Source organism: Trachypithecus francoisi, unplaced genomic scaffold (assembly GCF_009764315.1).
Source record: "Trachypithecus francoisi isolate TF-2019V2 unplaced genomic scaffold, Tfra_2.0 Lachesis_group2, whole genome shotgun sequence".
Classification (NCBI taxonomy): Eukaryota; Metazoa; Chordata; class Mammalia; order Primates; family Cercopithecidae; genus Trachypithecus; species Trachypithecus francoisi.
Window position 1 is genome coordinate 77209507 of NW_022681465.1, and position 18855 is coordinate 77228361.

Sequence of the window (18855 nt, forward strand, 5' to 3'; positions counted from 1 at the left end):
CACATATTAGTTGTTCTCCCTTTCCTTCCCACCCTCCCCATTCCCTCACTGCTACATCTGGAAGTCACCTTCCAGATTAACTACCTATATCCAAATTCTAATCTCTAGCTCTGGTTTCTTAAACAGGTCCTACAAAATGCTTGAAATAAAAGGCAAAGTGGTTTGTGTCTAGAATCAAAGGCTGACAATGGCAAGCAACAGGCTCTAAAACTGACACAGGAGAAATGCTTTTCTGGAAGACATCGGCATCACCTCCTAGACATGGAATATGCTGGCTTCATTCCAGTAGTTTCTTCACACACTTTAAATACGTGTCTCATTAGGATCACATATGACCCACCTGATTTCATGCCTTGCCTTTTCTTTTTATTCTGCAGACTCTTCTAAGGAGCCTAAATTCACCAAGTGTCGTTCACCTGAGCGAGAGACTTTTTCATGCCACTGGACAGATGCGGTTCATCATGGTTCAAAGAGCCTAGGACCCATACAGCTGTTCTATACCAGAAGGTGCTGCCCTCATGCCTTTCCAATTTTCCTCTCCATGGATGTACCTACTAAAGTACACTGAGTCACATATAGTATGGGAATAGAAGTGATTTGTTGTGATTTATGTAATCTATAAATATTCATTCACTCATTTACTGAAAAAAATATTAATTAAGCCTATCCTATGTGCTGAGTACTATTTTAGGCCCTGGAGATATAGCAGTGATTACAAAAGACAAAATCCCTGGTCTCATGGAGATTTCCTTCCAATGCAAGGAGACAGGCAATAAAAATTGAATAAAATGTCAGCTAGTAATATAGGTTATTAAGAAAAATAAAGCCACAAAGCAGCATATCAGCAGTGTGTGGGAGTTTGTGTATGTACATGAGAATGTATGAGAGTGTGTCAAAGTATGAGTGAGAGCGTGTATGGATACACGTGGGCATGTGCATGTGGATGACAGTGTGTATAAGAGGCTTGAGTGATATTGAAATGGGTGATCCTAGGAGGCCTCTCTATTGTGGTGTCCTACACCAGAGACATAAGTGAAATGGGACAGGCCACGTGAATATCTGGGGGAAAGGCTATCCAGGCAGAGGAAATTGCAAGTACAAAGTCCCTGAGGCAGTCTTGGCCTATTTGAGGGATGAAAAAGGCCAGCACTGAAGGCACAAGATTGAAAGTGAGGAGAGTGATATGGGAAGGGATCAGAGAGTTACTTAGGGACTGACTATGCCAAACCTCGTAGACAAGGGCAAGGCTTTGAATTTTACTTTATTTGTGGTGGAAAGTTATAGGTGTTTTTGAAAAGATGCATGTTTTAAAAGATGTAGCTTGGTTTCTAACCAGATAATATACTCCTTCTCTTAAATATATTCAGTAAAAGACTGTAGTACTTCTTCATTTTTACCAGTGACCCTCTAAAATAACAGAGGAAGGGTGAAACAAAGACCTCTCAATATAGGTACCACCCAAGTTATTTATTTCTTCCCCTTCACCTGGCATTATTTTCATTTTTGGTTTACTCTTACTCTGTATATTTTTACCTTTTATACATTTTAGGCTTAAACACTTCATTATCTCTTCTTTTCCACCCAACCCCCAGAGAAGGCCTAAGCCAAGATGCAGGCTTAGTGAGGACCCTTTGTCGTTGGCTCAAGGTGTTCGTTAGTCGGAGGATGATATTGTCTATCCCACGGAAGAGCTGGGAAAGGGAAGGAAGACGCAGCCAATAGTTAAGGGTATGAGCTCAGGGCCAACAAACCTGCACTTCAGTGTAGTTCTGCACTTTCTCACCAAGGAATACTCAGGAAATTAGCCAGTTTGTGTACAACTCAGCATCCTCATTTGCAGAAAGGAGATAACGGACTTGCCTCATGGCTTCTTGTGAGGATCGTATGAGATAACCCATGAAAAATACTTGGCAGAGTACTTGATACATAATAATTACTCAGCAAATTGTAGCTGGTATTCTTATTATCGGTAGTATAGTGATAATTTAAAAATAATTATGATATAGAAATCCAGTTCCTGGACTATAAAGATGACTATAAGTGGTATAAGACCATTTATACCAATAAATTGTTATAATTATTGGTATAAGACCATTTTAATGCAGAGCTGCTGCTTAATTTGCAGATAAAAAAATACTTGGAGTTAGCAACCAAGTGGACCTTCCCCACGTTTCAGTGTAAGAGAGATCTCTTAGATGAAGTGAAGTGAAGATGAAATGTTTGGGCACCAATTATACTATATTTTTCCTTAAGGCTGACACCACAAAGAGGTTGGGACCTGTAAACAAAGTTGATTTCTATAAACACATTTGGACATGAAGTTAGTATGTTTGATGACACTTTTGAAATGTGTGGAATCACTAAATAAAGAAAATTAGCAAAATAACCTCTTAAGCTGGGCCTACTTTATGAAAATGTTTTGCTACCTCAGTATTTACCAAATTTGAATATAAGCAAAAAGAGAAATCGAAAGGAATGAAGCCTTGATAAATATATGTCCCTTGCCCTCATCAATCAGCGTCACATAACTCTTTCCACAGGCATCTTATGCACACCCCAGTCATTTCAGCATCCCTGGTTCAAATTCAGGATCTACGTTACCAAGCATGCTGCTGAAAGTGTGACTGGGTAGAGGAAACATTTCAGACATATTCAGAAAGATGTCTTAGATTTTGCCCTGATAGTGTTTGGAATCCCAGGAGAGTAAGTACAACCTTATGATTAAGTGCCAACCCAAACTTACAAAATTAGATATTTGTGTTTTTTCTATAAAATATAACTATTTTGAATATCTTAGCCAAACTACTATGAGCCCACAGCCCAGTTTATCGAAGAAGGGTAAAACTGAGGGATTAGGAGTATCAGGACTGGACTGGACTGATTAGTGTACAGATAAATTTGACTTCTCATTGCCCACTTCACGAAGAAGACAATACAAATGCACTTTCTGACTCCTGTCATTGTTCTTAGAACTCAGTTGCCAGGCAACTCCTGAAACTATAGAAACGTGCTTCGCATCCCTGATACATAAATAAAACTGTGGATTTTATCCAAAACCAGAGTCAGTGGGAGGTGCAGTTGTTTCAGTTTGCTGGCCTGGCCTATCTAAAGCACAACGGAATGTGAACATGTCAGGCTGTCAACACGACATTTCAGGCACAGCCCTACAGGCAGTTGTGTGTTTTGCCTGGCTCTGCTCCTTGCCAGGTAGCTGGCAGAAGAGACAGCCTCCACATGTTAAAGCAGCTGATTCAAAACAGTCTCTGCCATCCTGTGATGGCGATAGTGCCAAATTCAGCCTCTGAGCTTACAGGGGACTCGGGATGAATGCACATTACAGGCATGGCAAAAGGAGGCTCTAGGAAGCATGTTCAAGCTGCTCTGCTCTCAGCTCCTTGCATGTAAAAGCTGTGTTTTTAAAGGAACTGGGCATATGAACACTCAGTCCTTAAAGTTGTATCCCCCACCTCTTCCATACCCATTCAACCCCACTTCAAAAATTACCCTGGTCTTAAAAGAAATTTTATTTTCTATACAAGTTTGTGTGGAAAATCAGTAGGGAGAAAGGGCATTATTACTTTCATTTTTCTTAAACAAAAGTATTGAATTTAAAGCCAAAAACATGTGAGCTTTCTGTCATGAGAAGAGCTGCCCTTAAAAACATACATGAGGTTTTATTTTTATTATTTTTTCCAGTTGGTTGTCTTTAGATGAAAAACATTTCTTCTGCTCTTTATTCTTATTTTTAATGATAGTCTCTTTCTATGGTTCTCACCCCTTCCGTTTCACAAGATAGTCTGGGAGCAAACCTAAAGCACTTAACTTTTGGGAGTAAGAGCAAAGGGTAGCTTCCATGAATTGATTTTGGTCTTCTATAGAGACATTCAACCCAGAGAAGGCAAGTGACACAGTATCTGTTTTTTGAGCTAATTTGGGTTCTTGTCTACATTTAATAGTTTAAAATATAAGTTATAAATATTTATTTAACGCGAAATTCAACATTGGTTCATGAAGAAAGAGGTTGGAAGCAGTGTTTTGAACTAGCTGTTTCTGATCCATCATGCTTAAAATAAATGCTTTGTTTGTCCTGTGGAGTTCATGGATTTGGGATAATCTAAACAGGGTTTTTTACACAGTCCTCATGGGGACCAAGGTACTGACATGCACTGTTGAGAAATTCTGTGAATCATGAAAGAGCTAATATTTTAGAAATCCAGACCTGTTGAGCACTATCTACATCTTTGGGACGTCTTAATACTTTGAGTTTTCTAACTTTTATACTATCACTTGTGCTAAGTACATTTGATATCCTTTCTATTATGTGAAAGCTTCATTTTCTGGGCAATCTTCTTACAACTACTCTCTTTAATACACTCTTACTTAGTTTGAAAGTAAATATCAAATTAAGCATACTATAGTTCAATGAACCACCCACCTATTCCTAATTTTTTTTAGCATTTTTCTTCTGACTCTACATACACACATACTTACACACACACACACACACACACACACCCCTTATCTTTTCTTCTGCCTTTTGCCCATCTACTTTTTGCATCAGAGATGAATCTCATTCAAGCATATGCAATTTTTTTTTTTTTTTTTTTTGAGATGGAGTCTTGCTTTGTCGCCCAGGCTGGAGTGCAGTGGCGCGATCTTGACTCACTGCGACTTTTGCCTCCTGGGTTCAAGCAATTCTCCTGCCTCAGCCTACCTACTGAATAGCTGGGATTACAGGAGCATGCCATTGCATCCAGCTAATTTTTGTATTTTTAGTACAGACGGGGTTTTACCATGTTAGCCAGGCTGGTCTCAAACTGCTAACGTCATGATCCACCTACCTCAGCCTCCCAAAGTGCTGGGATTACAGGCATGAACCACCGTACCCAGCCAGCATATGCAACTTTTAAGAGTCTCAACCAAAGCAGCAATTCACTATCTCAGCCCCTGGAGTCTCTGCCATTTAAATCCCAATTTCCTTCCAACAGCTGAGGAGCAGTCGTCTCAAGTACCCCCTGATACTACACAAGTTTTCTCCTGTTGCCAAGCAGACCAGCCTGAGAAACAGCTATAAGAAGGAAATAGGCGTCTTCTCCCAGCTTTGCATCCCTTCCTTCCAGGTCCTGCCTTCCTTACAGCCTGCAATGTCCTCATTGTCCACTGCTGCCCAGCACCCATCCCACAGAGGGATGGTCCCAAACCTCTACAGTCTGGCCTGTGAGCCACAGGAGCCTCTGGCTGCACAGGCCATTCCTACCTCATCTTCCACAACCACAGATTACGTGGTTTTATGTCCCTTTGACTTATAAATTATCTTCTCAGTTAATAGGCTAGTGAATAACAAGGGGATAATGAACTACCTCACCCAAGTAGCAATTCTAATTTAAGAAAATTTTCCTGTCATTCCATTGCCTTTTGTTTCCCTTACCACACTCATGCCCATACTTCCTTACCTCAATCCCTCTGACCTCTCAGTTTCCTCCCTTCCTTGCCATATTGTCATCTATTAAATTTTACCCATCCTTCAAGAATGCTAAAAACACACCTCCACCTTGAAGCCTTCCATGAAGAGCCACAGCAATCATTCCCTCTTCTGAACTTTTAAGGACCCTAGAGAGCACTACTAATGAGCACTTACCCACATTGCTTTGTAATACCATTTTTTGCTCTTTCCTTCTGAGGCAGGAGGAATTCCTTAGACATCTATGAATCCCCCATAGTGTCTGTCATTATGTTTTAGACATAACCAGTTCTCATTAAATATCAATGTAATGCATATAAGAGACCCAAAAAACTACTCAGATGGGAATTTGAGTCTTATTTTAGCCTGGAATTAGGGGACTGCGTCTTACTTATCTTTATATCTGCACAGTGTTGGTGTGTCACTCTGCCCGGAGCACACATCAACTTGTCTCCTCAGTTTCTTTCACCATAGTCTGGGAAAACAGCCAGGTCTAAACTTTCACTGTTCTCTGGGAATCTCTAGTTTGGGGTGATTCTCTGTACTGTTTTAATGAACATTTTTAAAATGTCCCTAAGTCTCAGAACCTTCATCTGTAAAACGGGCATAATAAAGTACCTACCATAGGAATAAATTTATGACCAGACATAGCATATGCATTCAATAAACGGAAGGTTTTACCACAGGCAGAAGTACCAAATGGCCTCGTAGCAGTCTTCAGACACTGATGATATTGTTCACCCATGTGATATGTCTTGGAAATGGTGTTGCTAAAACACGTCTTCACAAAATATTTGTGTTCCAATTTATTGAATCAGACTATCAAGCACCTTACTTGGACTTCAGCTGCAACATGATTTTTGGAACAATTAATCTTTTTTAATCCTCCATTTTAGAAATATTCAAGAATGGACTCAAGAATGGAAAGAATGCCCTGATTATGTTTCTGCTGGGGAAAACAGCTGTTACTTTAATTCATCATTTACCTCCATCTGGATACCTTATTGTATCAAGCTAACTAGCAATGGTGGTACAGTGGATGAAAAGTGTTTCTCTGTTGACGAAATAGGTAAATCACAGGTTTTTGTTTCATTTGACATAGTTTTACACTAAATAAATGGGGAAGCCTGCAAGGTCCAAGTATAATCAAGTAGGAAGACTTTGTAACAGCGTTCTATAGATACATGGAGATCTGTTTTAAGGAGATGGGATCAACTGGTGAGCAAGAGGAAAAGGGCAGGGGGAACTTAAGTTGACTTTAACATAAAGTAACCTGGCAGTAAATGTTGTGAAGAAAAGAATAGGAACCTTGTGGAGTCTTTTCCTTTAGGATATCTTTGAAGCTGTGTTGTGTTATGTTCCACTGCAAAGGGTAAACTTAATATATTCTTAGAATTTCTTACTTCCTAATTATTTGATAGGATGCTTATATTCAGATTCACTGAAATACGTTGGCCTTTGACCTCTACCGTTGCTATAATCAAAGCCTAGATTTTCTTTATCACAAAGCATAATCATTCTGGAATTTTACATTTACAAAACAGCCACAGTCACTTTAAAGACATGTTTATAAGATCTCAGAACAAATACTGGAGACAATCAGCTCAGTGAACTAAGTGAAAGATCCAAACAGAGGATCCTTTGCCCATCATATGGACACAAGGTGGAAACAAAACAAATAAAACAAACAACTATAATTAGAATATTCATGTTTATACTTTAATAGTATAAACAGCAAAATAGAAAGAATCAAAGAAGGACATTGAGTAGCTGAAATTGGTGCCTCAAAATCTATCCACAAAAGCTAATTTGTTGCTTATAGGAATTCCTCGTTGCTTCTCCCAAATGTGTTGTTCTTTTATGTGGTTTTCTAGGCATAAGCTGACTGGAAGAGATAGGAGTATGTGGCTAGAAGTTACAGATAGAAACAAATAAAATCTAATAGGCTGACTTTAAGGGAGAAGATTAAGAGACCTGTATCAAGCAGTAAAAATAACCCAATTGCTTTGCAAAGACAATTTAGTATGTGTCCTTAACATCAGTGGTATAGCTGTTGAGCTAAAACTAAATGGGATAGCAGAATGGGATAGTAGCAAGAATACTGAGTTAAAACCCATATTCTAACTCTGTTCTCTGCCAATAGCATATGGCCAGTCCTACTCATTTACCTGGCTGACTTTCACTGAACACCTGTCATGTGTCAGGCACTGTTCTGGTGGTGGTGGTTATAGAATAAGTACGATACAGTCGAAGAAGGGAGTCAGGCATGTTTGCAGATAATTGCAGTGCAGTGTGATAGGTGTTAGCCTGGAAATATGTGGAATGCAGAGCTGCAAAGGTGGTGGCCAAATGTGTGAATGATTGACAGGCCTGAGGGATGAGGAAGGGCTGGCTGCACAGAGATGGTGACAGTTTAGTTACCTCTGAACTGGAATTGGACTCTCCCTATTTTTAAAAAAGTGGTTACCCACAGTGGTCAAAAGCATGAGTGAGTGTTGTCAGGCACTGCAGTGGACTTGCCTTTCAGTAACTACTAAGTTCCAACAGTAACAAATAGTACATGTTCAAGGGGACTCAGGAGCAGTTAGAAAGCCCTACTAGTCAGCTGGAGAAATCATCAGTAGTTGTACATGGCCCAAAAAGGAATTTGGACTTTAACTGTCACAAGGTACCTTTGAGGATGTTTAAATAGGGAAATGACTTGAGAATAGTAATAGCTAACAGTCACAAAAGACTTACCACGTGTCAGGTATAAAAACCATCTTTTGCAATCGCACTTTACAGATAATGAAACCGAGGTGCAGGGCATTTGAAGTTCAAGTAAAACAGCTAGTAGGTAGAGCTGGGATTTGAACCTCCAGCCTCCATGCTTTTACTCTTGAGGCTTTGCATTACCACTTGTCTCATTATCAATGCCTCAGAGAAATTAATCTTGTTGCAATGTGAAGCATAGATTGGAGTGGGACGGACTAAAGGTAGAAGAGGTTCAAAGACTGAGATCATCAAGGTAAAAGATTATGACAGGCAGCTACAACTAGCACAATAGTTGTGGGAGAAGGTGCTGAGAGTGAAAGAAAACAAAGAACTAAGGTAACCCTAATAGATCTTGAGAAAGTTGTCAATCATTATAAGCCTCAGCTTCCTCGTAAAATGTGAATGTATGGTACTACCTCACAGGGCTGTTCTTTGGATTTAAAGTACTGTATTAGTTAGACATTTGTCAGTCATTCAATTCATTCAGCAAATATTTATTATGTTCTTCTCTCAGGCCAGTCAGTGTTCTCCATGCTGGGGATAGAAACTGTCTTCCCTGGTGGGATCTAATCCCAGTGAGGGCAGAAAGCGACAATGCTATGGAGAAATATAGAAAAGGAGAATAGGAGTGTTGAAGAGGTTGCAGTATTGAGTTTTCAAGATTGGCATCCCTGAGTCAAGGGCATTTGAATAAAGAAGGATTAGAGAGGATAATAATGTGTGTGTCTCAGGGAAGGGCATTTCCGCAAAGGGGCACAGCCAGAGGAAAGATCTCAAAGTAGAAGCATGCTTTTCCTCACTCAGTGAACAGCAGGCAGGCGGTGGGGTGGGCACAGAGTGACTGAGGAGACTGGTATGAGACCAAATCCCACAGACAAGACAGTCAAATCTACCCAACCATTGTAATGACTTTGACTTTCACTTGGAGTGAGGTAGGAAGCCTTTGGAGGGTTTTAGATGATGAGTGATGTGATCTAATGTGTTAGGATAATCACTGTGTCATTTCACTTGAGGATTGCATGGAGAATAGACTGGAGGGGGACAAAGACCAAAGGAGTACAGTGGGGAGACAAATGCAGCAAGAAGAATGAGAAAGGATAATGGCTAGGACCAGGTTATAGTGGTGCAGGCGGTGAGACATGGTTGGATTCTGTTATATCTTGAAAGTACAGCTGATGGAATATGGATTAGTGAGGAAAAGATGAGCCAAGGACGAGTTCATTGTTTTTATCCTGAGCAGCTAGAGGAATTGAGTCCTCATTAACAGAGATGGGAAAGAGGAAAGGAGAGCAGGTTTTGGAGAGGAAGAGCAAGGGTTTGTTTGGGGATATATTAAGTTTCAGATATTTTTAAAGTATCTCACAGGAGTTGTCAATACAGCGTGTAGATGTATGTGTAGAGGTAAAGGAGAGGTCATTATTATGCCTGTAATGGTGGTACCAAGCCTTTTCCAAAAGGACCTTGTCTCATATCCTCTATTTTTCAAATGTAGCATAAGTAATAAGTTCTAGAAAATCTTCCATTAAAACCAGTTTTATAGTTTTGTCACTTTAAAGGGTTAAGCTTTGATTATCAGGATTCCTGAATCTCCAACAAATCCAGAAGGTTGAGGAATTACTGCCATTATATCGGCATATGTAGTCTGGCCATTTTGCATATCCTTCCAATTTAATTTTCAAAATGTAGTCATGATTCATCAAATTTTGACTCTCCCTGTTTTTAAAAAGGTGGTGTCGACCCCAGAGGGCAACAGCATGCTCCTCCACCATAAAGCCTGTTTTCACGTGGGTGCACACAAGAGCTTCCCTCTTTGGCCACCAGATTTGACAGTCAGTAAGAGCACCTCACTGTGTGTATCTGTAGAGTTATCTCCAGTCAACCCTGGGGATGCACACTTTGCAACACTCTAGGTGGCCTTCTGTATATGACAGAAAAACCAGCAATAATTTACCGGGAACTATCTAGAATATAAATTTATACATAGTTCCTGGCTTTGAAATCCATATTTTCTTCATCAGCCTCTGAGAAACTGTGGTCTTTGAGGTCCTAATAAGCAGAATGCAACAAATTTTCCTGGGACTGTAGAGTATATCAATAGAACCTGAGGAAAACAGTGTTTCAAGTTGTTCATATGACAGTTAAGAAAAAGACAGAAAACATTGAATCGTCACCACTTATGAGACTAGCATAATGCCTTCTTCCTTCTTATGTCAGAAGAAAACATCACATGTGGCTAGGAAGACCACAAAGCTAGGGAGCGTTAGCAGAGTGTGCAGGAAGATTGTATGAGAAGATTGAAGAAGAGTAAAAAAGGATAATGGCTAGGACCAGGTTATAGTGGTGCAGGCAGTGAGACATGGTTGGATTCTGCTATATCTTGAAAGTACAGCTGACGGAATACGGATTAATGAGGCAAAGATAAGCCTTTCAGGGAACAACACAGAAATGAGGTAAATGAGGTCTCTGCCCCCAGGCCATACATAGTTGCAAGAAAAAAGATTTCTCTACCCCTAGTTCCACAGCAGCCCCATGTCTAAATTCCGTAAGTTTTTCTGACTCTGTTTTTTCAGTTTCAAGCGAAAATGAATTCATTTGCCAAAATCCTGATGCATTTATGATATCAGAGCAAAAAGAAATATAAAACATGGCAGATCTTGAAAATAGTTAGTGATCAGATTTTTTGCTCCCAAAGGAATTTTTGAAAGGGCTTATTTAAAAGTTAGAAACAAGTCACCCTTGAGTTAAAAAAAGTTACTCTCTTATAAAGTGAAAGTTACAGTAAGAAAAAGATTGGAAGAAATAAGAGTATGAATGATCAAAAATGTAGAAAGTAATTTGGTCTTCTGAGAAGAATGCCTTCCATTAATAATAAATTGTGTCTGTCTGTGTACTAATGCTCTGTTGAATTGCACAGTGCAACCAGATCCACCCATTGCCCTCAACTGGACTTTACTGAACGTCAGTTTAACTGGGATTCATGCAGATATTCAAGTGAGATGGGAAGCACCACCCAATGCAGATATTCAGAAAGGATGGATGGTTCTGGAATATGAACTTCAATACAAAGAAGTAAATGAAACTAAATGGAAAATGGTAAGATGTCACTACACCTTACACTTTGACTTTTCTTTCTATTTCATCAACCTCTCTCTCATTTATCATTAGACTTTCTTTTGACCTAATACCACATGTTCATGCTGTATGCGCCATAATTTCTTATTTGAGAAAACATGTTAATGAGTAAAATATTATCTTGAAATTCTGTTAAGACAGGAGATGCTTATGTATATATGGAGGCCTGTGGAAGGAAAGGAAAACTATTTCTCTATTCATTCTTGAGGTCCAGTTTAACTTTAGAGTAAAATTATAGACTGGCCACTTAGCTGTCTTTGGGATGTGGATAAAAATGGGAAAGTTTGTGATCAAAGTCAACAGTGACTATGGCCAAATATTTTCCCATGATTTCAGTTGCTGCTACTCAAAAGACTCCCATTAAAACAAATTCATACGTGTCTACAGGAAACAGAGGAAGGGAATTTGTCTCTTAGAGGTTTCAGAAGGATGTTTTGTTACATACCTCAGAGAAGAATCAAGCTGAGATTCTTACGTAGGCAATTAGAGAGCATGGTACCGGTTGACCTCTGAATCCCTCTCTTCCTTACCAAGCATATGGAACTCAGCACTTTGATAAAGTTCACATGGCACATAACAAGAGGAAAAATGGGAGTATCATGCTGCTCCCAATATAACTAATTCTAAATCTGTCTAACCACAGCCACAGCCACAGCCAAGCCAAGCAGTTTCTGGCCACTCATCAGGTGATGCCCAGCAGCCTGGCACAGATCACTCCCAGAATTTTGAGACACCAGGACATTCAGTGAACCACTGAAAAAGATGCCAATTTTGTCATTAGAGGAAAGTTAAGTTTGGAGAAACTTTGAGTAGTTGCAATACTGGACTTTGGACCTCTATTTTCTGAATCATTTTAATTTAGATATCTGTTCTGTAACTTGGTACAAATAAAAGGCCTGATTGGATGCTAAGTCAAACAAGACTGTCTACATCCAAGCTACAATCAAACATTATTCAGCAACAGGTACTGAAATAACTACTATGCAGAAGGCACTGTGCTAAATACCTGAGGTGGCAGTTCTCAAAGTGGGAACCACAGACCCCTGAGGGTCCCTGAGACCCTTTCAGAGAGTTCAGTACTATTTTCACAATACACTAAAATGTTATTTTATTCACTATGCTGAAATTTAATTTAATGGCACAAAAGCAATGCTGGAAACACTGCTGGCACCTTAGCATGAAGCAAGGCAGTAGGATCAAATTTTACTAATAGTCATTGTATTCTCCATCATCATGCACTGACAGTAAAGAAGGGGGAAAAAGCCAGTTTCACGTATGACATTCTTGATGAAGCTGTAAAAATTGTTAATTTTGCTAAATCTCGACCTTTGAGTACATAGCTTATTAATATTCTGTGTGACATATGGGAATGACACATTAAGCATGTCTGCTGCATACTGAGGTATTGTATTTATCTTGAAGAAAAGCGCTGAAATGACTGAGTTGCCAGCTGAACTAGTTGCTTTTATTGCTTGGAGCACCATTTTTACTTGGAAGAACAACTGATAAACTGGCAGATGCTTATTCATATTTGAATTGGCAAACATTTCTCAAAAAAGAATGAGGTGAGCTTGTCGCTTCAAGAAAAACAACTGACTGTATTTTTTGCCATGGAAAAAAATTGACTTTTCAAAGCAATTCATTTTGCCTTTTTGGAAAATTTGTGTCTCCAACCGTGAGCTTGATAGTGTTTTAATATTTGAAGACTTTTCTTGAAGAGATTCGTGGTGATATTAATGAAAGTGATTTTTTAATTGTATTGTGTAATAAAATATATAAACATTTAGAAAAATCTACAAGTCAGTGAACCAGTATTTTCCAAATGACTAATATGTGATGTAATTAAATCATGCATGGGGAAATGATCCATTCAAAGTACTAGATAGAATGGTGAATTTTTTTAATGATCAAAAAATTTTTTGTGTATTTATTGTGTACAACTTTTTTTGAAATATGGATACATTGTAGAATGGTTCTATCACAGTAAGTAACATGCATTACCACACACACCATTTTTTTGTGTATATTGAGAACACTTAAAATCTACTCGCTTAGAGATTTTCAAAATACAGTACATAGGCATTAACTATAGTCACCATTTTGTACAATAGATTTCTTAAACTTGTTCCTACTAACTGAAAATTTTAGTTCTTTCATCAATATCTCCTCAACTCTCCACCCTACCCACCACCCCTGATAACCACCATTCAACTCTCTACTTCTGAGTTCAACTTTTTTAGATTCTGCATATAAGTGAGATTATGTGGTATTTGTTTTTCTGTCTCTGGATCATTTCTCTTAATATAATATCCTCCAGGTTCATCCACGTTGTCACAAGCGACAGGATATCCTTCTTTTTTTAAGGCTGATAGCATTCCATTGTATATATATACACCACATTTTCTTTATCAACTTATCCATTAATGGAACATAGGTTGATTCTATTTCTTGGCTGTTATAAGTAATGAACATGGGAGCCCAGATATTTCTTCAACGTACTGATTTCATTTTCCTTGGATATATACTTAGTAGTGGAATAATATAATGGATCACATGGTAGTTCTATTTTTCATCTTTTGAGGAAGCTTCATATTATTTTCCATAGAGGGTATACTAATTTACACTCCCACCAATAGTGTGCAAGGGTTCCCTTTTGTCCACATTCTCACCAACACTTGTTATCTCTTCTTTTTTTGAAAATAGCCATCCTAACATCTTTGTGCACTCTATGCCTTCTGTGAGCTGATAGCTCATTGTGGTTTAAATTTACATTTCCCTGATGATTAAAGATGTCAAGCATTTTTCATATACCTGTTGGCCATTTCTATATCTTCTTTTTAAAAATTTATATTCAGGTCCTTTGCCTGTTTTTTAATTGGGTTATTTATTTTCTTGCTATTGAATTGGTTTAGTTCCATATATATTTCAGATATTAAACTCTTATCAGATGTATTCAAATATTGTCTCCCATTCCATAGAGTGTCTCTTCACTCTGTTCATTGTTTCCTTGGCAGTGCAGAAGCCTTTTAGTTTCATGTAATCCCATTTATCTATTTCTACTTTTGTTGCCTTACCCAATGGAGTCATATCCAAAAAATCATTGCCGAAACCAATGTCATGGAGCTTTTACTCTATATTTTCTTCCAGTAGTTGTACAGTTTCAGGTTTTACATTTAAGTCTTTAATCAATTTTGAGTTTATTTTTGTATATGATATAAAATAAGGGTATGATTTCATTCTTCTGCATATGGATGTCCAATTTTCCCAACAACATTTAAAGACAGAATCCTTCCCTTACTGTGTATTCTTAGCACCTTTGTGATAAATCAATTTACTATGAATGTGTGGATTTATTTCTGACCACTTTATTCTTTTACATTGGTTAATGTAATTTTAATGCCAGTACCATGCTGTTTTGATTATCATAGCTTTGTATTATGTTTTGAGGTCGGTAGAGTGATGATTTCAACCTTTTTCTTTTTGTTCAAGATTGCTTTGGCTATTCATAGTCTACTGTGGTTGCAGACAAATTTTAGAATTGCTTTTTCTATTTCTGTGAAAAATGACATAGGAATTTTGATAAGGATTGCATTGAGTCTGTAGATTGCTTTGGATAGTAGGGACATTTGAACAATATTAGTTCTTCTAATCCATGAACATGGGCTATCTGTTCATTTATTTGTGTTGTCTTCATGTTTTACACTTTACAGTGTACAGATCTTTCACCTCCTTGTTTAAATTTATTTCTGGGTATTTTATTTTATTTTTATTTTTATAGCTATTGTGAATGGGATTTTTTTATTTCTTTCTCAGATTGTTCCTTATTAGTGTATAGAAATATTACTGATTTGTATATGTTGACTTTGTATCCTGCAGCTTTACTGAATTTGTTTATCTGTTCTAGCAATTTTTTGTTGAAGTCTCTAGGGTTTTCTATATATAAAATCATGTCATCTGTAAGCAAGGACAATTTAATTTTTTCCTTTCCAATTTTGGATGCCTTTTATTTCTCTCTCTTGCTTAATTGCTCTGACTAGGATTTTGAATTGAGTAGAGTAGAGTCGAATAGAGGAGTTACATTGAATAGAAGTGGCAAGAGTAGGCGTCTTTGTCTTGTTCCTTGTCTTATAGGAAAAGCTTTTCACATTTCACTGTTTATTCTGATGTCAGTTTGTTATACATGGCCTTTATTGTGTTGAATTACATTCCTTCTATATCTAATTGTTAAAGGTTTTTTTCATGAAAGGATATTGAATTTTGACAAGTGCTTCTTCTGTATCTACTGAGATGGTTCCATGGTTTTGTTCTTGGTTCTAGTAATATGATGTATTATGTTTATGTATTTGTGTGTGATGAATCATCCTTGCATCCCTGGGATAAATCCTACTTGATCATGGAGAATGGTCCTTTTAATGTGCTTTTGAGTTAGTTTCCTAGCATTTTGTTTAAGATTTTTACATCTGTATTTATCAGAGATATTAGCCCATAATTTTCTTTTCTTGTAGTGTCCTTTCATGGTTTTGGTATTAGGGTAATGCTAGCATCAAGAAATAGTTTGAAAGTATCCCCTTTTCTTCTATTTTTTGGAAAAGTTTAAAAAAGATTGGTGTTCCAGTGAAGCTTCCAGTGAAGCTGTCAGGTCCTGGGCTTATCTTTGATGACAGACATTTTACTACTGATTCAATCTCCTTACTTATTATTGGTTTATTTAGATTTTCTATTTCTTCAAGAAAGTTTTAGTCGGTTGTTGTGTGTAGGAATTTATTCATTTCTCATGCATATAATTTTTCAGAATGGTCTCTTATGAACATTTGTATTTCTGTGGTATTGGTTGTAATGTCTCCTCCTTCATTTCTGATTTTGTTTTTAATTTGGGCCTTCTCTCTTTTTTTTTTTTTTATATTACTTAGTCTAGCTAAAGATTGGTTGATTTTATCTTTTCAGAAAAACTTGTTTCATTGTCTTTTCTACTGTTTTAATGTGCTAACTCAAAAGCACATTAAAAGGATCATTCTCCATGATCAAGTAGGATTTATCCCAGGGATGCAAGGATGGCTCATCACACACAAATACATAAACATAATAATCACATTGCTAGAACCAAGAACAAAACCATGGAACCATCTCAATATTTTCTACTCTCTATTTCATTTATTTCTGTTCTGATCTTTATTATTTCCTTCCTTCTATGAACTTTATGCTTAGTTTATTCTTTTTCTGGTTTCTTCAGGTAAAATATTAGGTTATTAATTTGAGATCTTTCTTTGTTTTCTGATGGAGGCATTTATTGCGATGAAATTCCATTGCTCTTCGAACTACTTTTGCTGCATCCCTTAAGGTTTGGTATGTTGTTTCCATTTTTGTCTCAAGATATTTTTTGTTTTATTTTTTAACTATTATTTTAGGTTCAGAGTTACATGTGCAGGTCTGTTATATAGGTAAATTGCATGTCACAGGGGTTTACCATACAGATTATTTCATCACCCAGGTAATAAGCATAGTACCCAGAAGGCAGCTTTTTTATCTTCACCTTCCTTCCACCCTCTACCCTCCAGTAGACCCTGGTATCTATGGTTTCCTTCTTCATGTCCATTTGTTCTCAATGTTTAGCTCCTATTAATAAGTGAGAATATGTGGTATTTGTTTTTCTGTTCATGTATTAGTGTGTTTAGCATAATGGCCTCCAGCTCCATCCATGTGACTGCAGAGGACATGATCTTGTTCTTTTTTATGCCTGAGTAGTATTCCATGGTGTACATATACCACATTTCCTTTATCCAGTCTACCATTTTCTTTATTCCATGTCTTTGCTATTGTGAATAGTGCTATGATGAACATACATGTGTATGTGTCTTTAGGATAGAATGGTTTATATTCCTTTATATTCCTTCGGGTATATACCCAATAATGGGATTGCTGGGTCAAATGACAGTTCTGTTTTAAGTTGTTTGAGAGGTTGCTAAACTGCTTGCCACAATGGCTGAACTAATTTACATTATTACCAGCAGGGTGTAAGTGTTCCCTTTCTCTGCAACCTCACCAACATCTGTTATTTTTTGACTTTTTGAGAATAGCCATTCTGACTGCTGTGATGTAGTATCTCATTATGGTTTTGATATGCCTCTCTCTAATTATTAGTAATGTTGAGCATTTTTTTCATACACTTGTTGGCCCATGTTTGTGTTCTTTTGAAAGGTGTTTGTTTATGCCTTTTGTCCATTTTTTAATGAGACTTTTTTTTTTTTTTGGCTTGTTGATTTATTTAAGTTCTTTGTAGATTCTGGATATTAGACCTTTGTCAGATGTATAGTTTGCAAATATTTTCAGCCATTCTATAGATTGTTTTTTCTGTTGTTTCTTTTGCTGTGCAGAAGCTCTTTAGTTTAATTAGATCCCATTTGTCAATTTTTGTTTTTGTTGCAATTGTTTTTGGCATCTTTGTCATAAAGTCTTTGCTATGGCCTATGTCTGGAATGGTATTTCCTAGGTTTTCTTCTAGGGTTTTTGTAGTTTGGGGTTTTGCATTTAAACCTTTAATCCATCTTGAGCTGATTTTTGTACATGTTGAAAGGAAGGGGTCCAGTTTCAGTCTTCTGCATATAACTAGCCAGTTACCCGGCACCATTTATTAAACAGTCTTTTCCTAATTTCTTGTTTTGGTCAACTTTGTCAAATATTAGTTGGTTGTAGGTATGACGCTTTATTTTGGGGTTCTCTATTCTGTTCCATTGATCTATGTGTCTTCTTTTTTAACCAGTACCATACTGTTTTGGTTCCTGTAGCCTTGTAGTATAATTTGAAGTCAGGTAATGTGATGCCTCTGGGTTTATTCTTTTTGGTTGGGATTGCTTTGACTATTTGAGCTGTTTTTTGCTTCCATATGAATTTTACAATTATTTTTTCTAATTCTGTGAAAAATTGCACTGATAATTTGATAGGTATCACATTGAATGTGTAGATTGGCTTGGGCAGTATGGTCATATTAATGATATTGATTCTTCTAATCTATAAGCATGAAATGTTTTTCCATTTGCGTTAGCTGTCATTTTCTTTCATCAGTGTTTTTATAGTTCTACTTATAAAGATATTTCAACTCCTTTGTTAAATGTATTCCTAGGTTTCTGTGTGTGCGTGTGGCTATAATAGGCTATTTTAATCTGATAACAATTTAACTTTCTTGCATTAAAAAACTCTACACTTTTACTCCGCATACCCTCCCACACACACACATATTTTAAATTTTCAATGTCACACTTACATCTTTTTATATTGCATATTTCTTAACAAATTATTATACCTAGTGTTATTTTTAATAATTTTATCTTTTAACATTTATTCTAAAATAAAAGTGATTTACATATTACCGTGAAAATATTAGACTACTCTAAATTGGACTGTGTGCTTACTTTTACCAGTGAGTTTTATACTTTCATATGTTTTTATGTTACTAATTAGCCTCCTTTTCTTTCAGCTAAAGAACCCCCTTTAGCAGTTCTTGTAAGATAAGT

The 18855-nt window shown here is 37.2% G+C and overlaps 1 protein-coding gene across 2 annotated transcripts in view; it reads left to right on the forward strand.

Annotated features, from left to right (window-relative positions):
- The window catches only part of GHR (growth hormone receptor), a 337885-nt gene that overhangs the window by 303765 nt on the left and 15265 nt on the right, over window positions 1-18855 (forward strand). For both annotated transcript variants that reach the window (XM_033179464.1, XM_033179465.1), the window contains exons 4-6: window positions 378-507; window positions 6358-6530; window positions 11130-11308. In XM_033179464.1, the coding sequence (XP_033035355.1) occupies window positions 378-507; window positions 6358-6530; window positions 11130-11308 (482 nt within the window). The remainder of the gene's footprint in view (window positions 1-377; window positions 508-6357; window positions 6531-11129; window positions 11309-18855) is intronic.